The sequence below is a fragment of the Oryctolagus cuniculus genome, chromosome 6 (assembly GCF_051225735.1).
Source record: "Oryctolagus cuniculus isolate XC-2025 breed Fujian yellow rabbit chromosome 6, ASM5122573v1, whole genome shotgun sequence".
NCBI lineage: Eukaryota > Metazoa > Chordata > Mammalia > Lagomorpha > Leporidae > Oryctolagus > Oryctolagus cuniculus.
In genome coordinates this window covers 24,351,542-24,377,565 of record NC_142872.1, presented here as the reverse complement: position 1 = coordinate 24,377,565, position 26,024 = coordinate 24,351,542, and the positions used below count along the sequence as shown (strand labels likewise).

At 52.1% G+C, this 26,024-nt stretch overlaps 1 protein-coding gene and 1 long non-coding RNA gene across 3 annotated transcripts; one reads left to right on the top strand and one right to left on the bottom strand.

The window, feature by feature from the left end:
* Window positions 1-643: 643 nt before the first annotated feature.
* TXNDC15 (thioredoxin domain containing 15) lies at window positions 644-15,667 on the bottom strand. 2 transcript variants are annotated; one of them, XM_017341065.4, is made up of 5 exons: window positions 15,523-15,667; window positions 6,608-7,104; window positions 5,039-5,202; window positions 2,805-2,935; window positions 644-1,336 (listed from the first exon to the last, which is right to left on the bottom strand). In XM_017341065.4, exons 1-5 carry the CDS (start codon window positions 15,587-15,589, stop codon window positions 1,140-1,142), a joined length of 1,056 nt encoding a protein of 351 aa, XP_017196554.4. In that variant the 5' UTR covers window positions 15,590-15,667; the 3' UTR covers window positions 644-1,139. The 2 variants fall into 2 exon arrangements, with proteins under 2 accessions (XP_017196554.4, XP_017196555.4); XM_017341066.4 differs by having other exon boundaries at window positions 6,608-7,098.
* A 19-nt stretch (window positions 15,668-15,686) lies between these two features.
* On the top strand, window positions 15,687-16,898 carry LOC149126056 (uncharacterized). The gene is made up of 2 exons (XR_016236116.1): window positions 15,687-15,784; window positions 16,747-16,898. It is a non-coding gene; the product is annotated as an uncharacterized LOC149126056 (long non-coding RNA).
* The last annotated feature ends 9,126 nt before the right edge of the window (window positions 16,899-26,024 follow it).

Here is a 26,024-nt window from a genome sequence, read left to right as displayed (position 1 = left end):
TTATTCGCCATCTGTGTAACCTGAGTAAGTTCTTTAACCCCTGTGCCAGCTGCTCATCTGTAAAACAGACAGAATAATGGCACCGTTCTCAGCCACAGTCCCCTCTGCCCGTGACCGCCCTGGCCACAGCTGTTCACAGTGGCACAAAACTAGAAAGTGGGAAGCTCTCACTCAGTGTGACACTTGAGGAGACCTACTGAGGTTCTGTCTGTATGGGACTTAGGGTGTTTTATGAGGTAAACACTCAACTATTCCCAAACAACAGCAATAGTGTAAAAGTAATGTAAGACAGCCGTCACATCTGAATTTAACGGGTCTTTTAGAAAGAGCTTTTCAAAAGGTTTGCAGCAGTCACATGGTGTCTCTTTCCTGATTATGTCCTGAACTGGACTAGAATCAACTTGTGGGCAAGAACAGGGAGTCACACTTCTTCTGGGGGAGGGGAGGGCTCACTAAACCTGGCACAGTGCCAGCAGCAACTGACGGTTCTGACAGTGCACACTGGTGAAATAACTTCCACCACAGTTCAGGCTTTAGCACAGAATGGATCCTCAGTGAGCTTCTCCCAGGATCCGCCTTACCCAGAACAACCTAAACCACTTCAGTTTCTCTAGGCAGTGAGAGACGAGATTGCAAACACCAAGGTATCTGACTGTTTTATTTTCCATCAGTTGTTACTTACGGGGTCACATTTATCAATTCCAGTTACTCTTCCCAGAACAAAACACTCCTGCTTGCAGACATGGAAAGAGAAAGTGCAAGCAACCGGAAAACTAACCTTCTTAGATGGGAGGAATCAGGAGCTTTCTAAAACTGCAGTCCCACAGGCCTGTCTCTGCTGCCTAGACAGCACGCTAGGCTCGTTATACTCACTGTCTTCACATTTCAAATAAAACACTGCATTCTGTTCAGTGGGTAAAACAAGAACAATGAGTTCTGGTGAATGTATGCACGTGCCTATTGCCCGCCTGGTTAAAACACCAGTGGATAATTCCTCCACATCCAGTTGTTCGGCAGATGTGATTCCTCTCCTGTGATGGAAGCTGCAATCAACACTTCCCTGGAGAAAACGTTTGAAAGCCGGCAGTGCCAGGTTCTGAAACGAAGGACTGAAATTCCTCTTCCCTCTGGGCCCCTCATCACTCCACGTGCTCCTGCTCTTGTCCCGGAATTAGCCACCTAATATTCTCAGTTCGAATGGTGGCGTACATAATGAAACTAATCAGAAAGAATAAGGAAAATACAAGCAGCCAGTCCACACTTTTTACCAAAGTGCTGGGCAGGGGGCCGATCTGGTCAGCTGGCGTCACCACCACGTTTTTCTTGGCTTCTATACCTGCAAGAGAAATGCACGGTTTCACATCAGCCGGCACACGCACCACCTCGGGTTTCTCTGAAGGAGCACACGGGGTATGCAAAGTGGCACACAGTCCCAAAACAGAGCCCCCACTGGCGTGTGCGGAGTGAAGCTCACTGTCTGTCCGTGTAACCCGCAGCTCGCTCTCTCCTTGCCACATCAAGGGACTGGCTCTCCACTTGGCTGTTCAGAGCTAAAACACCAGAACTGCTGGGAAGTGCTCCCAAGTTTCTCACTCAATGCACTGTTCAGAGTTGCTTTTTGTTCTCTTTCCAGATAAAAGTCCAACAAGTAACCCGCAAAAGCCATTTTGAGAGGTCCACAGAATATATCCGCAGGCTAGGTAAAGCTAAATGCAAAAACTCTTTCACTTGCATTACCAGAAACTGTTAGAACAGCCAGCTCCCACTGGGATCAGTGGGCAGCAGAGATGCTGGGGCTCATGGATTCAATTTGTGTTCTAGGATTTCCTAGTGCACCAGGCCAAAGGCCTTCGTCTGCCCATGTCAGTCAAGGATCTGGTACCAGCCCTGCAACAGCTAACACCATGTAACATCCCACTCTTACTCCCACAAGCTCACAGCTCTTTCTGCTTCAGCCCTAGAATGCAACCTAAAATAAACAGAAAGCATGCTATAATTTGCATTGACTCCCAATGACTGTACTCGAGGAAGAAGTGGGATGTTCATAACTGAGATTAACACTTTTTAGGAGTGAACTTTTCCGGTAGCAGAAATTTCAATTTATAGTGCTCAAATTTTTATGGGCAGAGCGAAATAGAAATAAATAAATAATACGTAAGTTTTAGCAAATACTAAGGAGCTTGAATAGCATCTGCAAATGGACTGAGAAATGGCCCAGCACACAGCAATGAAAATGAGCAAAACATAGCCACACATGGCAATGCAGACGCATCTCACAAACACAACGCTGGGCAACACAAGCCCAACAATACAGAATGCTCCACGCGTCCACTAACAGAACGTGCTGAGCAGGCCACGGTGGCCTGCGCTATCAGGAGTCAGGCTGTGGCTACCTCTGGGGAGGGCAGGGGCAGTAGGTGCAGCAGGGCTGCGAGAGCACTGCTTGTGTTCTGCTTCACGTTCACTGTGAAATTTCATCACCCTGTATGCCAAAGATGCGTGCAAATCTTGTGTAGATATCAAACAAGTGAAAAATGTATGCAAATGGTATCTGCTGGTACAGGGTGTGGCGTGCGATTTAGATTTCCATAAAGCTTGGTTCGCGTTTCTGTTTTGAAAACACAGAGTATCTCCAGCAGATTACGCGTGCCTGTTAAGCTCGCCAGTGACTGTGACACTAACAGGACTGTGACGGTTTGGGACAAACCAAAGACAATCTTGACTCCTTCCCTGAGGAAAGGAGTTCTGCCATGCAGACAGAACCCACGGAGGGTGAGCGCCCTCGGGGCACTGTGTCCACATACCTGTCTGATTGAAAATGAAGACTTTCAGCGTTTCCAACGTTCGATCCGTGTGATTGAATCTAGCCATTGGTTTCGCTCCTTGGAATAACAAAATGTTAGGAACAGCCACGGTGCCAAACCTGGTAGAAAGGCTACGAGAGAGAGGTCAGTCAGAAGACACGATGAACGGTGGGCTTTCTCCCCAACCGTCTGCAGGATGGACAGAAATCAGTGAGGCTCGGGGCTGTGTGCCAGAAGGAGGTTCCTTGCAGGCTTCGGCTCGTGCCCGACGTCTTGCCTGCACAGCACAGGGCGGGCATTCCTGTTCTGCAACCCGCAGTGCTTTCCGTTAGCTGAGTTCCTAACAGTCACAACAGATCGACCAGAAAATTCTCACTCGTGGACAAAGTGCACCTGATGGAAAACTGCAGTCTCTTCCGAGTGCCCATCACCACCCCCAAGGAGGCCAACTGAGGGAAAGCGATGAGGTCTGGGCATGGGGAAGCGAACGTGGGCGCGCACAGCCCCGCGGAGGGTCACACAGGGAAGGACATCTCTGCAGCACAGGACCCGTGCACGGCTGGTTCCCCTGCCCATATAGCCTGGTTAGTGGTGACACTCCGCAGTCATCGTGCCCAAGCCTCAGCGCTGCCACTGATACGGCAGTGTGACCTCCGCAGAGGACCTAACCTCCCCACACCTCAGCTTCCGCCATTAGTAAAACAGCCACGCTGGAGGAGCCGCAGTGTGCTCCTGTACACATGCTGAAGTGTACATACGAACATGGGAAGCAAACACATGTCCGGCCCATGTAATAACAAGTGTCCTGCTATCCACAAGTAGGGCAACAAACCGGGCACCGCACGAGGTGAAAGAAGAACAAAGCAGACGCTAAAAGTCTGTGGGAGGTCAGCGCTGTGGCATAGCAGATAAAGCCACCGCCTGCAGTGCTGGCATTCCCTATGAGCACTCAAGTTCAAGTCCCAGCTGCTCCACTTCCCATCCAGCTCTCTGCTATGGCCTGGGAAAGCAGTGAAAGATGGTCCAAGTGCTTGGGCCCCTGTACCCGCGTGGGAGACCTGGAGGAAGCTCCTGTCTCCTGGCTTCAGATCGGCACAGCTCCAGATGTTGCGGACATTTGGGGAGTGCACCAGTGGATGGAAAACCTTTCTCTTCTCTGTCTCTGCCTCTGCCTCTCTGTAATTCTGCCTTTCAGGTAAATAAATAAATCTTTAAAAAAAAAAAAAAAGAGTGCTGTGGGGGCAGTGCTAGAGCCATAACCAAAGAGTGCCGGGTGTGCTCGGGGGCAGCAGAGGGCCTGCTCAAGGCTGGACACTGATCCACACCATCCTTGCCATCAGTCTGTTCCCCTGGCACAGGCCACCTAACTAGGGATTTTCCTCAAGCGGTATGACCACCAACTACTTTGCTGGGCATTTTGTTCCTCATCAGTGGTATTGGGTCAACACTGGCAGTTACATTCCCACAATGCAAATCAGCGGTGTGCAGATACAGTGTCACTCAGCTTCATGTCACCCCCACATGGACGGCTTCCTGACATCCCAGATGCAGCCGCATATGACCTCCCTTGGACCTGCTACAGAGCATCTCGAATGAGAAGAGGGGGCTAAGACACACTGTGCAGGACCCTGGTGCGGCCATGGCACTGAGTGGAAACACACAGCATCCGGACCAGGTTCTCAGGGACACAATTACTTCCACAGACAGAAGCCCAAGGAACAATATAAAACAAGTGTAAAGCAAGGACCGAGGTCATTTCAAAGAGCTAAGTCAATTCATGACTTCCTTGCCTAGCACAGAATGTGCATGCACAAACAAGTGTAAATAAGAAGAAAAGGGGAACAGAGAGGGGAGGGGAGGGGAGGGGAGGGGAGGAGAGGGGAGGCAGACACAGGACAGGGTGCTGGCAGCTAGGCCACCAGGGGTATGGTGTAAACTGTAGTTTAAAGTCACAAAGGATATCCACTGTGATACCAGCTGGGCTAATTCAGTCTAGCCAGGACCTGGAAAGCCTGCCCCTTGAAATCCACCACACAGAGACCGGGCCTCTTTCTCCAAGGGGCCTCCAGCAAGTGAGACCACCAGCCCCCGGCGATGTGAGAGTCTGTACCACTCACTCTTACCTTCCCACGCCCCACATCCTGCCCACCTCCTCTGCTTCTGACGTCACCAATTTCTACCTCCGAACACTGCAAGCATCAGGAGGAGGCGCAGACCCCTCCCGGGAAAGGCACCTGCTGTGCTGAGACGCATCCAGGGCCAGGAAGTGAAGAGCCGGAAACGCCCGGGGCAGAGAGTTAAAGTGAGGGGCAAGGCTGGCAGAGAAGCGGCACCACGGGGTGTAGAAGAGGACGAGGGTGCAGTCGCTGCCGTTGGGGTTGAGGAAGTCCATGAGGTCCTGCGGGAAGAGAGGCGAGCACAGGAGTCAGCCACACGCAAGGACACTGGAGAAGCAGCAAACAGCTGCCAGCAGGGAGAACTGGCGGTGGGGCGGGGACGAGCTTTGGGATTCTGACCCATCCGAATCCACGAATGTGCAGAAAAGCCCACCGGGGCGGCGTTTGCCTCACAGGTTAAGGCACCAGCGGAGACACCACTGGAGTGCCTGGTCTGAGACTCAGCTCTGCTTCCAATCCGGGTTCCGGCCAATGTGCACCCCAAGAGGCAGCAGGTAAAGGCTCAAGCAGTTGGATCCCCTGCCACCCACGTGGGAGACCCAGATGGAGTTCCTGGCTCCTGGCTTTGGCCTGGCCCTGCTCTGGCTGTTGTGGCCATTTGAGGAGTGAACCAGCAAATGCAAGATCAATCTCTCTCCCTCTTTCTCTGTCTCCCTGTTGCTTTGCCTTTCAAATAAATCTTTTTAAACATGACTACAGGGAAATTTTGCTATTTTTCATTAATAGAAACACTAGGCACTCACTCCCGACCTTTGAACTGTGCTGCTCAGTCTACAGCGGCATCATGGGAGCAACGGGATCTCAGCCTCCCGCCTCAGCAGAGCCAAGCCTGGACTAAGCAACCAGACGAATGTAACTGTCCAGACACTGATCCAGTTCACTGGTGCAGCACCCCAGTGTCCACCACTGTTTAAACTGTAGCTCAGGCTGTGCCAGTCACGTGTGTGACACCTGCGAACCGGCCGCCCAGCACTCAGGAGGGGAGGCGAGGCCAGCCCTGCCCCTGGAGGGGCTCTGAGCACCACGGTGGCCTGGTTGACAACACGCAGTCGCAGCTGTCAGAACTAGCGGAGACTCCTCTCACATAAGCAGCCCCACTCTCCTGCTCTTCCGGCTCCTCGGCCCTCCTCCATGGGCAGTCCTGATTCCAGGATGCCCTGTGCAATCACCTTTACCCAGCACGGCTGGGCTGGGGACACGGTCTCTGTTCCCACTCCAGAATGAACCTGAGGCTCTCATTCTTTGGTGGAGACAGAAACCTGGCACTGATGAAACATGTTTTGTCTAACTAAGGCTAAATTACAATGCTCCTAATTCAGGTACTTTTAAGTTGCTTCTTCAGTGAGTGAGTCCTCTGGAAGAAGAAGGCCCAGCACCTGTCTGCCTCCTGGAACTTCATCCCGAGGCTTGGTGGGAGGCTGCCTCGAGGCCACCTGAGAAATCAGCACCCACAGCAGTTCCAGCTCCTCCCTCCCCACAGACCCCAGCGAGGATCGGTTTTCACGGGAGCAGCCACTAGCCAGCCTCCCACTGACGACACGGGCGGCCCTCCATCTGAAAGCTGCTCAGGTATCAAATCACAAAACCAACGGCCTGAACCTAAGTCTTCCGTGATGGTTTCCTTACCTGGGACATATTTAAAATTTTCAGAGTGAAATTTTCTAGCCCGGTCACATTTCTCTCCTCACAGCTGACCTTGGGGGACTTGGGGCTCTCGGTGCTGTTGGAGTCCTCGGTGGGGGCTGGGGCCGGCTCGGCCACCTCTGGCTCGCCGTAGCGCTCCTCCTCCTGATCACGGCCGCGGGAGCTCGCCCCCGCACTGTCCAGCGAGAGGAGGCTCTCCCGGGGCTGGCACCTCGAGCCCTCCTCGCCGTCTGCCCTGCACGTGCCATCCACGCTGGGCTCGGCGCTCAGCGGGTCCTCGGCTTCCCCGGGCACCACGGACAGCACAGCCATGGGATGGCCAAGCATGTCCAGCCCCAGCACCGCGTCTTCCTCTTCTGCGGCCCCGGCCTGGCTCCTCGAGTTGTGCGAGGGCTCCTCCTCGCTCAGGTGCACGGCCCCCACCTGGAGAGGGGCCACAGGCTGCTCCTCCGACCACAGGTGACCACTTCCCTCTGCAACTAAAACATGCCACCATGAGCACGGTCACGTGTGACTCGAGAAAGAAAACAAAGAGCTCCCGAGAGTTAGTTCTCAAATCAGAAAGTCTCCTTTAAGAGAGAAAGTTACCCATTCCATTAAACCACCAGCCAGCCCCAAAAGCCACCCAACACACAATCTCAGAGTAAGGAAGCAGGTCACACGGAGGCACTAAAGTAAAAATTTCAAATAAATAAATGAACCAATGCACAGCTTCACCTGAAACCTGCTGCTTACCAAGTGCAATGTAACCAAAAATAAGCGGCACAGGCACCCAACTAGGAAAAGAAAATGTAAACACTTCAACATGTTCCTTTCTTTGGTAAGACTACCAAGAAAATAATAGTGGTGTTATATAAAATTCTACCAGGGCAAGGCATCTTTGCACATATGCTAACAGCCCTGTGAGATGGCAGGACAGGGTGATCAAGGCCACTGCTGTGGTTTAAATGGGATTTGGCTCCCTAATTCATGAAGATGTTAAAGCCCCCAAGTCATGGGTTGACTCATTATGGTGCCTGCAGGTAGGGCCTTGGGGAGTGAAGGCACTGCACTGGCCTGGGCTGTGACCATGGGTTTCCTATAACGGAATCGCGCGGGCTTCACCAGGACAAATGACAGGTGTGCTCCCTGGGTCCCGACTCCACATGATCCCTCCCCTGCAGGTAATCTGCCACCCACCACCCTCATCAGGGGCTGGCGTTGTGGAGCAGTAGGTTAAGCCACTGCCTGTGATGTTGGCGTACCATATGAGTGCCAGTTCAAGTCCTGGCTGCTCCACTTCTGATCCAGCTCCCTGCTGGAGGAGGCCAAACCCTTGGCTCCTGCCCACCCTGTGGGGGACTAGGATGGGGTTCCAGGCTCCTGGCTTCAATCTGGCCCTGCCCTTGACACTGTGGCCATTTGAGGAATGAACCAGCAGATGGAAGAAATTCTCTCTCTCTGCCTTCCTTTCTGTCTATATCTTTCAAATAATTAATAAATAAATATTTTAAAAAATAAAAGGCACCAGATTAATGGGACCACCCAATCTTGGACTGTGACCCACCAAAACCAGGAGCTGAAATAAACCTTCTTTCTTCATGAGTAGCTTGTCTTAGGTAGGTAGCTGGAGTAACGAAAAGCTAACTAGTATACCCACTGAACAGATGACAAGCCCACAACTAGCATAACCAATATACTCACGTAACAGATGACAGGCTGAGCCCCAGGCATGCTGAGCACTGTGCCCAAAGGCACACAGCTAGAAGCACAGAGCCGGGTCCAGGAGCAGTTTTCCAGCTACTACTCCCAAAGGGCCTTCCCTTCCCCACCACGATACCCTGGGGGATGCTGGCCCAGGCTGCTGGAGGGAAACAGCTCAAACCAGCCTGCAGCTCCTCACTGGGGGCCGCTGTCGGCGAAGCTCTGCTCTCCTGCTCGCAGCCCTGGGGAAATGGGCCCAGCAGCGCAGGGACGGCAGCGGGAGGAAGAGGGGGACTTTTCTCCCACACTGGAACCAGCGACTGGGTCTTGAGAAAGATGATCAGATAAGGATGAGTCCCAGGCAGTATCATACACTCACTCAACAACCTCTGCTGACCTCCAATTCTCATCAACGCCATGCCAGGCACCGGCCCAGGGAAATGAAGGCGGCAGAAACACCCCAGGCAGCCAGGGAACCGCCGGCTGCTGGATGACCTCTATGTGCCAGCAGCGTGTCAGCAGCATGTAAATAAAAGCGGGGCTTGAGAGGCCTGGGAGCCTCCCGAGGTGTGCACACTTGTAAAGACCTCAGAGAGCTCTGCGGATTCATCTGGCAACTCAAAACCATTCCCTGGGAATCCTGTTCTGAGATAGAGGGGGCAGCAGGGACCAGACTGATCTCTGTACTAAAACAACTGAAAAAACAGACAAAATACATGAAACGACAGCTTCAAGAAACCAGATTTTCATACAGCGGTCCCCAAGAAACAGGAGACAAATGAGGGGAGCCCTGCAATTCTCCAGCTTAGTGCCCCGGGGGAGCTCCAGCTGTGGCTCAGGGCAGGGATCCCAGGCAAAATCCATCAGATGCCCCCCAGTCAAGAGTCCAGGGAGACCCCGCCAGCCAGAGACTGCATTCAGAACACTGGAGACAAGAGAGCTGCCCAGGAAGAGGACCCGCCCCCCTGGGCAGCACATACACGCGAGCATATACTCAAAACCAGGGAAAACCATCAAAAGGAGGAAAGGGAGGGGCCGGTGCTGTGGCGCAGCACGCAAAGCCGCCACGTGCAGTGCCACATCCCATACGGGCGCCCATTCGAGCTCCAGCTCTCTGTTAGGACCCGGGAAAGCAGCAGAGGATGGTCCAAGTCTTTGGGCCTCTGCACCTGCAGGGGAGACCCACCCAGAAGAAGCTCCTGGTTCTGGCTTCCAACAAGCACGTTGCGGCCAACTGGGGAGTGAACCATCGGATGGAAGACCTCTCTCCCTACCTTTCCTTCTCTCTCTGTGTAACTCTTTCAAATAAATACATAAATCTAAAAAAAAAAAAAAAACATAAATCCAGGGCCAGCACTGTGGCACAGTCGGTTAATCCTCCACCTGTGGCACCAGTATCCCATATGGGTGCCTGTTCGAGTCCCAGCTGCTCCTCTTTCAATCCAGCTCTCTGCTTGGGCCCCTGCACCCTCATGGGAGACCCACCCAGAAGAAGCTCCTGGCTCCTGGCTTCAGATCGGCCCAGTTCCAGCTGTTGAGGCCATTTGGAGAGTGAGCCAGCAGATGGAAGACCTTTATCTCTGTCTCTCTCTCTCTCTCCCTCTCAGAGTCTGTAACTCTACCTCTTGAGTTAAAAAAAAATTATTAAAAGAAAAAAACATATATCCATAGATCCAAGAAGCTCAACAAACCCCCATCCCCCAAAAAAACTACACCAAGGCTACTCATAATGAAACAGCTCAAAACCATTCACAATGGGGGGGGGGGGGGGTCTTAAAAGCAGCCAGAGAGAAAAAGACACATATAAAGGAACAAAGATAAGGTGACAGATTTCTTGCTGGAAACAATGTGAGCTAGAGCAACAACTTTTTTTTTTTTTTTTTTTTTCAGATTTAGTTACTTATTTGAAAGAGTTACACAGAAAGAGGGGGAGAGAGAGGGAGATCTTCCATCCACTGGTTCACTTCCCAGGTGGTCACAACAGCTGGGACTTGGCCAGTCCAGGTAAAAGCCAGGAGCCAGGACCTTCTTCCAGGTCTCCCGCATGGGTGAGAGGCCCAAGCACTTGGGGCATCTCCACTGCTTTTCCCAGGCCACTGGCAGGGAACTGGAGCGGCCAGGACATCAAGTGGTGCCCGCACAGGATGCTGGCGTCACAGTCAGCAGCTTTAACTGCTACGCCACACCGCGCCACAACGCTGACCCCAAGCAGCATCCTGGAAGCACTGAAAGAAAACAGCTATCTGTGCATCTAGAAGCCCATGCCCAGCAGGAGGGGCTTTCAAAAGCAAAGGTTAAGCACGTCTTCAGATACAGAAGCTTATCTCTGTGACGAAAACCTCAACAGAACTCCTTAAGGCAGAAGCAAAAGCAGACCAGGTGGAAACAGGTGCTGCCTCCCACGCACGGTCCATCAGCAGGAAGCCAGGTCAGAGGCAGCCAAGACTGAGGGGCTCCTACTGTGGTTTTGGAACACAGGAGCAACCTAAGGGTCTACGATGCTGACAGGGAAAACAGGCAAGCAGGGTCAGGGCAGAGATGAGGGACTTCCACGACTACAACCCAGAGAAGGGACTGGCTGCCCAGGCAGGCGGCTGTGCCGATTAGCAGTCTTTCTACAGCCTTCGGTCGATGAGCGTGTCCTGCTTGTATAACCAGAAGAAAGAAACAAACAGGTTTGCTATGTCACCCACAAGACAGAGCAGAAAACGAAGCCAGAGGGGCTGAGTCTGGGAAGAAGGGAGGTTTGGGTCTCCCCCTACTCCTGAACACCCCAGCTGATGGAGATCTGCTCTAACACCAGTCAACACCCCAGGCGCCACAGGCACACGGAGCTCAGCCAAACAGTCGAGAACCTCAAGAGAAAAACGTCACGGCACAAAGGAGAAGCTGGCTCTCTCTGATCACCCTTTGAGGGACGGCTCCGGCAGAAAACCAACTGGCAGGGCCAGGGGTGCCGAAGCGGACTTTGCTCAGGATTATGGTTTTTCAAGTACACAGGACAGACTGGGAAGAAAAACACTCTTTTTTATTATTCTTTTAAAGATTTATTTATATATTTGAAAGGCAGGGCCGGCGCCACGGCTCACTAGGCTGATCCTCCGCCTGCTGCGCCGGCACCCCAGGTTCTAGTCCCGGTTGGGGCACCGGATTCTGTCCTGATTGCCCCTCTTCCAGGCCAGCTCTCTGCTGTGGCCCGGGAGTGCAGTGGAGGATGGCCCAGGTCCTTGGGCCCTGCACCCGCATGGGAGACCAGGAGGAAGCACCTGGCTCCTGGCTTCAGATTGGTGCAGCGTGACAGCCTTGGCGGCCATTTGGGGGGGTGAACAAATGGAAGGAAGACCTTTCTCTCTCTCTCTCACTGTCTAACTCTGTCAAAAAAAAAAAAAAAAAAAAAAAAAAAAAAAAAAAAAGCAGAGTTACAGAGAGGCAGAGGCAGAGAGAGAGAGAGAGAGGTCTTCCATCTGCTGGACACAAACCAACACCCATATGGGATGCCGACGCCAGAGGTGGAGGCTTAGCCCACTACACCACAGTGCTGGCTCTGAAAAACATCCTTATGCATTCAGGAACCAGTGCTTTTACTTAGGTATAAGGAAGGAAAGCAACATGGAATCATCCCAGGGGACAGCCAGGGAGTCTTTGCATGGTATGTGCCTTTTAAGAAACTTTCTTTTTTTAAGATTTCTTTATTTGTTTGAAAGGCATAGCAATGGAGACAGAGAGCGCTTCCATCTGCTGGCACTCTGCCCAAATGGCCACAACTGCCAGGGCCAGGCCAGGCTGAAGCCAGGAGCCAGGAGCCAGGGACTCTGCCTAGGTCTCCCACATGGGTGGAAGAGGCCCACGTACTTGAGCCAGAAGCACAGAGTAGCCAGGACTCAAACCAGCACTGTGACACGTGTGGGATGCCGGCACTGCAACGGGCAGTCTCACCCGCTGCGCCACAGCACTGGCCCCAAGAGAACACTTCTTAACCGACAAGTTGATGGCAGCCTGAGCCATGCAGAAGGTGAAAACGACTGCACCCCTGGCAGCAGCAGGAAAACTGTGGGGAACAAGAGTGGCAGCACCAGCCAGGCAGCGCACGCCTAGGTCGGTGTCTCCACACCCTTCCCGCTTTTCTCAGCAGGCTTCCGACCAGCGGCCGGGTTTTGCACAGGGTCTGCTGTGGCAGACAGCAGGGGAAGAACCAAAAACAGCCAGAGGCTGGACGGGCAGCACAGGCAATCCTCAGCGCACTCATCTAGCAAACGGAGCCCGTACCCCTAACGCAGGGCTACCGTGCGGATCGCCTGAGCACAGATGTGGCTGGTCCCCGGCACCAACAGCCGCAGTCAGATGCCGATGACCCGCGCTCAGACTCCAAAGAGATGGAAAAGCACCACAGCTGAGTCCTAGTAGCCGGTGATGCACAAGTGGGAGGGCAGACATTAGCCAGGAGTTAAAACGCTGCTTGGGACACCCGAAATCCACATCACTCCCTACTGCACCTTCCTGCTGCTGGGCTCCCCGGGCTCAAGTGGCGGCGTCCCTGCCACCCACATGGGAGGCGCGTGTTGCATCCCTGGCTCCCAGCTTGGGACTGGCCCAGCCCCAGCTGTGGAAGCATCTGGAAGTGAACCAGTAGATAGAAGATCTTTCCCTGTTTCTCTCTTTCTCTCAAATAAATAAATCTCCTTTAAAAATCATCTTCAGGGCCAGCGTCACGGCTCACTTGGCTAATCCTCCACCTGTGGCGCTGGCACACCGGGTTCTAGTCCTGGTCGGGGCGCCAGATTCTGTCCCTGTTGCCCCTCTTCCAGGCCAGCTCTCTGCTGTGGCCCGGGAAGGCAGTGGAGGATGGCCCAAGTGCTTGGGCCCTGCACCCGCGTGGGAGACCAGGAAGAGGCAGCTGGCTCCTGGCTTCAGATCGGTGCAGTGCACCAGCCGCAGCACAACAGCCATGGCAGCCATTTGGGGGGTGAACCAATGGAAAAGGAAGACCTTTCTCTCTGTCTCTCTCGTTCTAACTCTGCCTGTCAAAAAATAAAAAATAAAGAAATAAAAAATTAAAAAAAATCTTCAGGGGCTGGTGCTGTGGCACAGCAGGTAAAGCCACTGCCTGCAGTACCTGGGGGCCAGTTCGAGTCCCAGCTGCTCTACTTCCAATCCAGCTCCCTGCCATGGCCTGGGAAAGCAGCAGAAGATGGCCCAAGTGCTTGGGCCCCTGCACCCGTGTGGGAGATTTGGTTGAAGCTCCTGGTCCTGGCTTCACCCTGACCCAGCCCAGCTCATTGTGGCCATCTGGGGAGTGAACAGCAGAAGGACGATCTCTTTTTCTCTCTCTCTCTCTCTCTGTCTCTCTGTCTCTGCCTCTCCTTCTCTGACTCTGACTTTCAAATAATAAATAAATCTTTACAAACAAAAGTCACATTCAAGTGCTTGGGCCCCCGTACCCATGTGGGAGACCCGGAAGAAGCCCCTGGATCCTGACTTCAGCCTGGCCCAGCTCTAGTCATTGAGGCCATTTGGGGAACAAACCAGCAGATGGAAGATCTCGCTAACTCTGCCTTTCACATAAAATAAATATTTTTTAATTCTAAAATAAATAAAAATCATATTCAGAGTCCATCTACTTCCCGCATCCCCTAGCACTCCGCAACCTGGCCACTGCTATATCTCCCCTGGACAATGGCGGAAGTCACCTAACTGTCCCCAGTCAGTCTCCTAACAGAGTGCGGCTGCTTCTGTGCGGGGACAGCCTCCCCTCTCCCTCTCCTGGAAAACCCACTCACCCTTCAGGTCTCAACCCAAACTTCACCTCTGCAAGGGCATGGTCCCAGACCCCCAGACCAGGGTGGGAGATCCCCCATGACAGCCAACGAGCCCTAGGACTCTCCCACACAGATTTTCCATTCCTGCAATTTTCCCACTCGATCAGGACTCATTGCCTGCGTTCGCCCGGCTGCACGGCCTGGCCCGCCACCGCCCTCCCAGGGCCAGCGCACAGGTGCGCAGTAAGAGCTGACCGCCAGGAGAGACCTGGGCAACGGTCCGAAGCGAGTCCACTCCACCTGTACTCAATCCCTGGTCAGCACCGCCACCTCCAGCTGCTGCAGTGCCCGTGGCGCCCTCTGCAGGAAAAAAAAGGAGGAACCTGCTGGCCTGGCCAAGATAACCGATGACCCATCAGGTGGCTTGGGCCATCCTCACGGTGGACCCGAATGTGACGCTCACTGCCCAGGTGGGCTCCCATTGGCCCCTGAATCAGCAGGGGCTCGGCCAGCAAACAGCGCATTTATCTGGGCGATGTGAGGCAGTTTTAGTACACAGACCACCATTATGTGGGCCAGGCCCAGAGACAGTGAAGGTAATGGCAAGGCACTCCAAGGCCAGGAACAGCACCGGGGACTGCTCACCACTCACAGGCCATAAGAGCCCAGAGGCAGAAGCAGCCACGGAACCTCAGAACAGCAAGGCAGCTTTCAGCGGGGGTCAGAGCCAGCCTGCGGTGACCTCTGAGACCATCGCCACCCACTCGGACCCAAAGGAAGCCAGAGGGCAGGAGAGCCGGCCGTTATTCCATACAGGGACGCCAGCCAGAGTCCAAAGCTGCAGCCGTGACTAGGGGTCACGCAGGTGCCGCGGTCTCTCGGGCTGGCGGTCAGGCAAGTCCTGGCCTGGAATCGCGGCTCCTCAGCTCCCAGCCCTGCGATCCCGGCAAAGGACTTGCTGGCCCTGAGTCTGAGCTCATTCGTCCACAAAATGGGAAAATAACAACACGAACTCCATTATAACGAGGTAGTGCAAGCGGGAACCGCACCGCTGTGCCTCACCCTCGGCGCCTCGGCACCTGCCGGGGTCCTGCCCGCTCCAGGACCCCCCGGAAACGCTCGAGCGGCAGGCCACCACAGGCGCCCGCACGACCGGCCTCCGCGGGAGAGCTGCCCAGCGCGGGGGCCTCGGCGGCGCTGCGAGGCGGAGCGCTCGCCGCGGGAGAGTCGGCCTCGGTGGGCGGCGGACGCCGGGGCTCCCCGGTCGGGCCGGTGACACCCCGACTCCTGCCCCGCGGCCGGCCCCACGACGGCGGCGGCCCGCGATTGGGCAGCGCGGCGCGGGCAGGAGGCCGCCCGGCAACGCGCGGAGGACGCCTGGGGGCGGCGAGGCGCGCACCGCGGCCGGACCTCCCTCTCGTTCTGTCTGCACACACGGCCTCCCCGGCCCGCACTCACCCTCCAGGCCGCGGGCGGGAAGCCCCAGCACCCACAGCAGTGCCTGCCACCAGCCGAAGAACCTCATGGCGTGGGGCGGGCAGCGGCCGGGACCACCACCCAGGCTGAAGGGCAACCGGCTCTCGGCGACGCGAGTCGCGTTCCCAAGCCGGGGGAGGAGGCTCGGGAGCGCGGGCGCGCCCCCGGGTCGCCATCTTGGCTCCTGGCAAACGCCAGGGGCGCCATCTTGGAGTCGGGCGGACGCCTCTGGCGAGCGTCGCAGGTAATTCATAACTCGACCCCAGGTCCAGCAGAGGCCTGGACGGGAGGCTGCAAATCCTGGAATCTCTTGCCTCACCCTAGGTAATCGGCCTACCGTGGCCAGAGAGAACACAGGATGCCCAGTTAAACTTGAATTTCACGTAAACAGTGCATATTTTACTATCAGGGACATACTTTGTCACCGAGCTTCCTGTAGTTTTATTTGATGCAAGTATATCTGGAAACTTCAACCGTACCTGTCCACTCAGGGCAGGTGGTTTTGGGGGGAGGTGGGTGGTTCTAATATTGAGGCTCCAGAAATACCATGCACTTTGACCTGCTACCTACTTGAAAGGACCTTGCAGGGCCTCTCTCTGCTCAGTCCACACCTGGAAGTGAGCCGTACAAACCACACCTCCCCTCTCCCAAAGCCAGCCGTGACAACTAGAAATAGCATTCCATCCTTCCCATGAGTTTGTCTTGGAGCCATAATGAAATCCTCTGATCTGCCCATGTCCGATAACAGATCTTCAGACTCAGTGACAACAGGCTACTGGCTACAGGCTGCTAGGTTTCCCCACTGCCTTCTCTTACCTTAGGTTGTACCCTGTTTGTCCAATCACATTTCTACATGGCTGTACGTGCTTTATTGAATCCAAGCATAAAAGAAACATCCCCTGTGACTGGGTCTTCATTCCAAAGCCTCCAGGTCACATAAAACCATGAAGAAAGGCATCATCGGCTTTGCTCTTGTTACCCTGTGTTTTGTTGCTCATGACCTTTATGATGAGGAGGAAAGAGATGGCCCCTGTGCTGCCTCTATGCTAACCTCCCTAAAGCACCCACACAGTGCTGAGACCCTGAGCATCAGCATAAAGCCAGAGAAAGGCTTAGAATAAGGGAGATAGGGACAGCGTTACTGGCACAGTGGGTAAACCCACCCCCCATAGTGCTGACATCCTGGCTGCTCCACTTCCCATCCAGCTCTCTGCTATGGCCTGGGAAAGCAGTAGAAGATGGCCCAAGTCCTTGGGCCCCTGCACCTGTGTGGGAGACCCAAAAGAAGCTCCTGCCTCCTGGCTTCAGATAAGCCCACCTTGTGCCTGAATGTTAATAAATGGACGTGTTCACCAAAACTTGTCTCCGGTGCTTCTTGCTGAAGAACGCCATCACCCCACCATCCTGACAGTGTGGGCCTCGCAGGATGAGTCCACAGGCCACAACGGCCAGGGAGGTCAGTCAGAAGTCTGGGGCCAGCACTGCAGCGTACTGAGCGAAGGCTCTGCCTGCAGTGCCGGCATCCCACATGGGCACCAGTTGTGTCCTGGCTGCTCCACTTCCCATCCAGCTCTCTGCTGTGGCCTGGGAAAGCAGTGGAAGATTCCCAAGTGCTTGGGCCCCTGCACCTGTGTGGGAGACCTGGAAGAAGCTCCTGGCTCCTGGCTTTGGATTGGCCCAGTTCTGGCTATTGCTGCCATTTGGGGAGTGAACCAGAGGATGGAAGACCTTTCTGTCTCTCTCTCTGTGACTCTACTTCTCAAATAAATAAGCTAATTAAAAAAAAAAAAAAAGCCCAGGAGTCTCAAGCAGGGAACTCATTCTCCACGTGGGTGGCAGAAACCCAAGTCCCTGAGCCATCACTGCTGCCACCCAGAACCTGCACTGGCAAGAAGCTGGAGCCGGCTATGGAAGCCAGGCACCCCCGTGGGGCCACAGGCTTCGTAACTGGCAGCTTAACTATCAGGCCAAGGTTGTGTGTCAGTTCCATCATCTGTGAACTCTGAAGTACCCTCGTCCACTCTGTGAGGACAATTCAGAACTTGCAGTCCACAGCGTGGAGTCCTCGTTTGACTGTCTCACCACCAGGTGGCACCAGCACTTGTTCTCAGGGAGAAAAATTCCTTCCGCTTTCTCCTGGTTTCCGTCAGGTTTCTAAGGGGTGGGAAACAAAGTTGACCTCATTTCTTCCTTTGACTGTTACTTGGCAATAATGTGCAGCCTGGGACTGTTCTTACAAAAGCCCAGTAAGAACTGGATTGGTGCGCCTGGGGTTCCTGAGGCAGCAGGAGAGGCAGCCCCCTCCGCAGACAACACACAGACAAGTATTGACTTGGGTTTAGAGTCCCTAGCCCACAGGGCTCTGCGGTGCAACCCGGCCACTGTCTCATCAGCAGGTAGATTTTAATTCCCTTCCCTTGGAGCTGTGTGGCTCACTGGTCACCAACAGAATGTAGCCTAAGGGATCTGTGGGGCTTCTTGGGCTACACAACTCCCACCATTTGGGCTGGAAGATTTGCACTGGAGCCTTGAGCCACAGAGTGAGTATCTGGGGCTTCCTGAGTCTGCCTTGCGGTGAGGAAGCCCTAACTGCCTTGCATAGAGAGGCCTTGATGTTACAGAGGGAGCTGCCCCCCCCAGCCACACCAGAGCTCAGCCCCCATCAGAAAACATCTCAAGAAACCCCAGCCAGAAATGCCTAAAATCCTCACCTACAGAAACAGATTTTTTTAATTGTTTCTTTAAGTTACTAAGTTCTGGTCGTTTTTCATAGAGAACAGATAACTAGACCATTGTATTTTGCAATGAAATATTGTTAACCTGAAGAAGATATGTGAATTAATTTAATAAGTCAGTGCTTTGGATATGTACAGGGCTACTTCACGAAGGTAACAGAGGCAACACTGCAGTACACTGAGCCACACGAGCCGGTGCCAGGCAACTGAGAGCCGGGGGGCGCTGGGCGACTCTGCGCCTTGCTGAGGACAAAGCACTGTGAACAGAGGAGACCCAAGAAGACAAGGGGTAAACCTCATCAGATGTGTCCCTTGTGCAGACTTCCCAGGAGGAGCGCAAGAAGCAGCACCAGACGCCCCCATCACATCTCAGTTCTCTAGCAAGACCAGGACGGCCACAGAGAGACAGGCTCAGCGGCCAAGGCTCCTTGTAAGCTAACAAAAACCTCTGTGCCACAGCACAGAAACAGAAGTTCAAGGACCCCAATGCATCCAAGAGCCCTCCTCTGGTCTTCTTCTTGGTTTGCTCTTAGTATCACCCAAAAACCAAAGGGGAACATCCCACGGCCCACCCACGGCCAGGGGGCAGAGAACCCGGGAGCCAGTGCAGCAATGACACTGCCACCGCCACCAAGCAACCTCTGGATGAGCAAGCTGCTGAGCAGAAGGAAAAATGCAAATGCAGCTTCCCACATACCGAGCTGAAGGAAAGCCCGACGCAGTAAGCAAGGGAGATGGCAAGGCTGAAAACCAGAGGAAGAGCAAGATGAAAAGGACGAAGACGAAGGTGATCGTTATGAATACATTGGGTCTACCACTTTATTTTCTTGTCTATGAAGTATTTAATCCTCCTGTATACAGTGACTCCTTGACAACTTTTAATTATTAATTATTATATATAATTATATATATATTATATATAATTAATTATTTAAATGTAAGGGCTGGCCGGCGCCACGGCTCACTAGGCTAATCCTCCGCCTGCGGCACCAGCACGCCAGGTTCTAGTCCCGGTTGGGGGGCCGGATTCTGTCCCTGTAGTTCCTCTTCCAGTCCAGCTCTCTGCTGTGGCCTGGGAGTGCAGTGGAGGATGGCCCAGGTCTTTGGGCTCCTGTACCCGCATGGGAGACCAGGAGGAAGCACCTGGCTCCTGGCTTCGGATCAGCACAGTGCCGGTCATGGCGGCCATTTGGGGGGTGAGCCAACGGAAGGAAGACCTTTCTCTTTGTCTCTCTAACTCTGCCTGTCAAAAAAAAAAAAAAAAAAAATGTAGGGCTGGCACTACAGTGCTGCGGGTGATGCCTCTGCCTGCAATGCAGCCAGAATCTCACATGGGACTTGCCAGCTCCAAACCTGGCTGCTCCTCTTCCCATCCAGCTCCCTGCTACTGTGCCTGGAAAGGCAGTGGAAGATGACCCAAGTGCTTGGGCCCCTGCACCCATGTGGGCAACCCTGATGGAGTTCCTGGCTCTCAGCTTCAACCTGGCCCAGCCATTTGGAGGGTGCACCAGCAGATGGAGGGTGTCAGCCTCTCCCTCTTTCTCTGTAACTGTGCCTTTCAAACACAGGTTAAAAACTGTTTAAAAAGTGTTTTAATGTAAGGCTGGGTAAGGTTTGTTTTTAAACCATACACAGTGTTTTTCTGTATAGTTAACACCCTGCCAAATGTGTCTTTAGATAGCCCTGTCCTGGTGGTATATTCCATAGCCACTAACCCTGCCTGGTACAGTATGGGGGTTGAAACCTGGCATGGAAATTTAAAGCAGGTTCTTGCTGGTTAACAGCACAAATTAGCTACGTATAGGGACAGGACTCTTTATCTTCAGTTGTCTCATGCAGTGTATACAAAATAATCATTCTGTTAACTAAACCCTATTCTGTAATTACAAAACAAAAAAAGTTGCAGCTGTTTTACAGACATTTGAATGTTTCTAAGATGATTTTTATTATTTAAAAAGGGTCATGGAAAATGGAAAGCAAAGTTTATTTCAGTACAACAAAAAAAAATCTTAAAGTCCAAACTTTTTTTTAAGATTTATTTGAGAGGCAGAGTTAGAAAGGGGCAGGGGGGAGTTCTTCCATCCACTGGTTCACTCCCCAGATGTCCAGAATGGCCAGGGCTTGGCCAGGCCAAAACCAGGAGCCAGGAACTTATTCCGGGTCTCCCATGTAGATGCATGGGCTCAAGGGACTCGAACTGGTGCCCATAAGGGATGCCAGCATCACAGAGGGCAGCTGTACCTGCCATTTTTGGCCCTCCACACAAACAATTTGAAGATCCTCACATATTAATTTTTTTCCCAACTTCATCATGTTAAAGTCAAATTTTGATATAATTAAGATGACTCAATGCAAGCTGCCTTATTTTCATCAATGCTCCTTGCAGTTACAATAAAAGGAAATTAAAGCGAGCTCCTTCAATAATTCATTATCTTCCAAAGCTATCTACAGTAAGAGACCTGTGTCCTGAAGCACAGAGTAAATTAGAGCAATGCATACGTGTTAAGAAAACTCTACAGGAAAATCACAAGCCAGGTCCTCCACAATGGAGAACAACAGCATGGAGGTTCCTCAAAAGGCAAAAATAGATCTACCACAGGACCAGCTATTCGCTTCAGGGTAGATACGCAATGGAAGTGAAAACCGCATTTGAGACACCTGTACTGCCACGTTACTGCAGCACTGCTCTCAACAGCCAGGATCTGCAACCAAACTAGATGCCTATCGATGGATGGCTTCATGAAGAAAACATGAGTGATACGGAGCAGGCACTGTGGTGCCTCAACAATAAAAGGAAAAGTCTGCATATCCTTCCTAAAAATATTTATTTGGAGGGTAGAGTGACAGAGCAAGAGACATAAACAGACCATCCATCCCCAGGTTCCCTCCCCAAATGCCTGCCAACAGCGAGGGCCAGGCCAGGCTGAAGCCAGGACCCAGGCACTCCCTCTGGGTCTCCCACCTGGGTGGCAAGGACCCAAGCACTTCAGCCACCATGCACTACCTTTGCAGGTACTTTAGCAGGAAGCTGGCTGAAAGCGTAGCAGCTGGGAACTGAACTGACACTCCACTATAGGAAGGCATCTCAAACAACGGTTTAACCCGCTGCACCACGATGCCCACCCAAAATTTTGCATTTCTAACATAAGCACTAAGCCCTCGGCATATATGTTTTCACTCATTTTCTCCCAGAGATTGACTGGATTGACTCACTGGGAAACAGAGAGAAAACTAACCTGCTCATTGTCACACAGGGAATTGCTGACAAAGCTACAGCTAGAATACCCATCTGGTTCTGAGACATTCTGTATCAGGGTGCACAACCACTATTGTACTGTCAGTACTTTAATAACCGCTTATGCAAATAAGTGATAGATTTACATACATGAATAGTGAGGATCCTATAAAAAGCGATTTAAGATACGGGAGAGATCATCTCTAAGAAGGAAGATTAGCTTCCAGGGAAGGATAAACTTGAGACGCAAGAGGAATACCTCCTCCACTGTAAGACTAGCAGGCAAGGCCAGCACCTGCACACGTCCCTCTGCCCAGAGGAAGGCCAAATGCTAAGGACAGTGCCTGAGAACAGTGGAGAGTGGAGCTGGGCAGCTGCCTGTGTGAGAGGTGGCAGAATGCTGAGGATGGGCACACACAAGGAGCTCGCGGTCAGCACTGGGCAGGCAGCCGGGCTCGGAGAGCAAGGCCTGGCAGCGGCCAACAGCACAGGTGTGCACTTTTCTCCAACAGCACTTACAGCCCACGGGTAGATGGTAGGCAGAATTAGCCCAGAGTTAGTGTTCTGCCAGCCTGCTGGGAGGGGCCGTACAGCAAGCTGGCTGCTGACAGTGAGAGTCCTCCTTTTCTTCATCAGTATAATTTAGCTTCATCATTACTTTGCAAGAGAACTCCTATGACTTGGTTATTCCTTAGATATGTGACTGATGTCTTAGTGATCTATTGCTATGTTACAAATCACACCAAAATGGAGTCTTCTAAAAATATGTATTTATTTGAAAGGCAGAATGACAGAGATTGATCTTCCATTCACTTGTTTACTCCCCCAGTGCCAGCAACAGCCAGGGCTGGCCCAGGCCACAGCCAAGGACTAGGAACTCCATCTGGGTCTCCCATGCGGTGGCAGGGACTCAGGTACTAGGGCCGTCATCTGCCGCCTCCCAGGTGCTTCAGCAGGAAGCAGGATTAGCAGCAGAAGTAAAACTCAATCACAGGTGCTCCGACGTGGAATGCAGGTGCCCCCCAGGGCAGCCGGACCTGCTGTACCATGTGGCCCACCTCATGTCTAGAACAATGATCATTTCTTATCTCACACCATTTATGTAGGTCAGGAATTTAGGAATGGCTTGGCTGGTGGGTCTGGCTCAGGATCCCTCGTGAGTTACAATCAAGATGTCAGATGTGTCTGCAGCCATCTGAAGGCTTGCCCAGAGCTGGGCAATCTGCCTCCGATGGCAAGCTGGCAGTGACTACTGGCAGGAGGGCTGAGCGCTTCACCATGTGGCTGTCTCCATGGGGGCTGACTGTGTGTCCTCGTGACATAACAGATGGCTTTCCCCAGACCAAATGGCTCAAAACAACACCAAGGCTGCAATGTCTTTCGTGTCCTCCTCTCAGAAGCCAGACATCGCCATTTTACAATATCCTATTGGCTGCACTATTGAGCCACAGCGTGGGAGGGGACGGCACAAGGACACGGGGACCAGGAGGCGCAGATCATTAAGAACCATCTTGGAGGCTGGCACACCACACCAAGGAGGACTTTGGCGCCTACAGGATTAACATTTGATGATGTTCTAAATAATAACAGAGTAGCATTGTAAAAATATCTACCCCAAACCCTCACCTCGCAGTCAACTCCCTGCTCATCGGTGTGTTCTCGCTCCACTGGATAGGACGTCTTTGAGAAGTTCTGCTGAAGAAACGCCACCCGCTCAGACCACAAAGAAATTGTTTACGTGGGATTCCACCCGCCCTGGCTGGCAGGGCATCCTGTGCAGCATTTGGAGTGACTGATCTCACCAATCCCATGTTTAAAACAGTAAAACTGACATAAATAAAAACAGAAGAGACAATAGGCCGTTATACGTTCTGTTTTAAAATACAGTATTTCTTTACCACATGGAATTGTTAGGAGGGAAGATCGAATCACTCAGGAGTTGCCAGCGCCTTACAGCGAGTCTTCCGGGCAAGAGTGACTGTGGCGCCCTTGTGTGGTCCCCACACCTGCCCCTGGATGGCCTGAAGGTTGGAGGATTCTCTTCTAATACCACCTGGCGTCCTGCTCATCCAGGCACCCAGATGCCTAAATCAATAAGCATGCATCACAAAACAAAAAAAATCCAGCATTCATTTTCATTTTCATCTTTTAAAGAAGATTTCATGGTAAAAGACCTCTATGAATTTGTAACAAAAATTAAAATTTTCATAAAATATGCTAAATGTCCAGTGTGTATTTTTAGTTTGGTTGTGTAGCCTGTAAAATTCTGGCAGTATCCCTGGCACAGGTATCGCACGTAATTTTTTTAAGTGAAAAAAAGAAAAGATAATATAATCTGCCTAGCGTCCCTCCTAAGTGGCAGATCTGAAATTTGAACCCAAATTTGAGTGCTCGGTCAGTTTGCCACAGGGCTCGTCTGCATCACGTTCCTTTAATCCTCGCTGAAAACCCAAAGAGTAAGGACTCTGACAAGGGCATAAGCTAGCGAGTGACTGTGCCGCCACTCAAATCCAGATCCAACATGCTCTGCTACAACACAGAAACAAAGCTTAAAAAGCAATATATTTGTATTATAAACACCAAATTAGGAAGATGATCCAAACAGGTTACTGCAATAGGCAAGCGTTCCAGTGAAGAACGGCCCTACCAGCACTCCGTCCCATCTGCTGGGGAACGGAATCAGGTTTCCAACGTTTCACACAGGCCAGCTCAACAAGTAAATCGCAAGAAACAGCGCTTCGTGAGAGGCCGTGAAAAGAACAACGCTTTATCCAAAGGCTTCTCTCTCGGCAAGGCTGCTGTGGGTGCGGCTGGCAGGGGCGAAGGGGAGAGGGACGGAGTTACAGGATGCTTTCCCAGAGCAGGGAACTGTGCAGCTCAGCCCTGGCTGTCACTGGCATTTGGGGAGCCGACCGGCAGATGGAAGATCTCACTACATCTGAATGCAATTTGAAAACAGAAGAAATACGCTCAGCAGTATACACTGCACCTCGAATGTCTGCTCAGAGAGGCACCCTGGGGTCAGAGCTGCACCCAGGATGGATCTCGGGCTGCAGGTGGTACTTCAGACAGGAGCTTCTTCCCTACCCCGCCTATCTTTCTTCAAATACATTTTGTTTACCAAAAAAATGAGCTTAACAATAAAATAGCATCATCGTAAGGATTTTTTTTTCAAAAAGTTTAAAGTTTTTGCCAAATAGCAATTCTAGAAAATGAAGGCAATTCTTCTAAAAACCATATATTCTAAAATTCAAGGCAGAGGACAACTGCTGTGTTATCTCAAAAGACCTTTCTGTGAGTCTGGGACATCCTGTCCTACCAAGAAGTGCAAAGAATCCTACGGTCATGTCAAAGCGACCGCAGGACAGAGTAGGCACTTGGTGTAGAGCCTAAGATGCCACTTGGGACACCTACATCCCGTATCTGTGGGCCTAGATCTACCGCCTACCCCAGCTTCCTTCTAGCACATAACCCGGGAGGCAGCAGGGGGTGGCTCAGTCCTTGGTCCTTACCACCCGCTTGGGGGACCCAGATCGAGTTCTGTCTGCTGGCTTTAGTCTGCCCAGTTCCAGCGGCTGGAAGTACTTGGGGTATAAACCAGCACATAGGAGATTCTCCCTCTCTCTCTTTCAAAGAGAGAGAGAGAGAGAGAGAGAGAGGAACTAAACTGGCTCCTACTATCCAAATATGGGACAATTTGAACATATAAATGAGTAATTTCAATAGACTGAAATTCAATAGAATGAAATTACATGTTATGATCCATGAGTTCATATCAATACTAACAAAATTCGAGGGGTGGGTGAGCGGGCATTTGGCACAGCAGCTTCAGCTGCCACGTGAAACACCTGCACCCCAGCTCAGACCGCCTGATGTGAGTATTGGCTGCCCCACTGCCAACCTAGAATCCTTCTAATCCTCACACTGGGGGGCAGCAAGTAATGGCTCAAGCACCTCTGTTCCTGCTACCCACAGAGAAGACCCAGATGGAACTCTGGGCTCCTCGATTCGGCCTGGCCCAGCCTTGGCTATTATAGGTATTTGGGAAGTGAATCAGCTGATAGAGAATCAATCAATTTCAATCTCTCCCCCCCCCCCCAGCTTTCAAATTAAATGAAAATAAGTAAATTTGAAATTAAAAAAATTTTAAGTAATCACATTGGAAGATGCTGCTGAAACAACTCATTAATCTGAAAACTGGTAGGTAAAAGGAAAGAATCAGACATTCATTGTCATTTCTGCACAAAGTGTATTTCAGAATAACCAAATACTTCAGGAAGGGAAGCTTTTTTGTATGGAAGCATTTGGGCAAGTGGAATTGAAAACTGTCATTGTGTAGCCCCTAAGGAAATAAGGGAAGCAGACCAAGATCATCAGTGCTGACATCGTTTTAGATCAGCTGGAGCAGGCTGGGAACAGCAGGACCCACAGATTAACTTTAGCATCGCAATAAAGAGACAACCAGTTACTGTGTGCAGCCTAGCACAATGCAACAGAAGGCACATGTACACACC

Coding starts and splice junctions, on each gene's coding strand:
- TXNDC15 (XM_017341065.4), bottom strand. CDS start 15,589: ATGAGGTTCTTCGGCTGGTGGCAGGCACTGCTGTGGGTGCTGGGGCTT. Junction 7,105..15,522: donor TCCCGCCCGCGGCCTGGAGG/GTGAGTGCGGGC, acceptor GGCATGTTTTAG/TTGCAGAGGGAAGTGGTCAC. Junction 5,203..6,607: donor AAATTTTAAATATGTCCCAG/GTAAGGAAACCA, acceptor CTCTTCCCGCAG/GACCTCATGGACTTCCTCAA.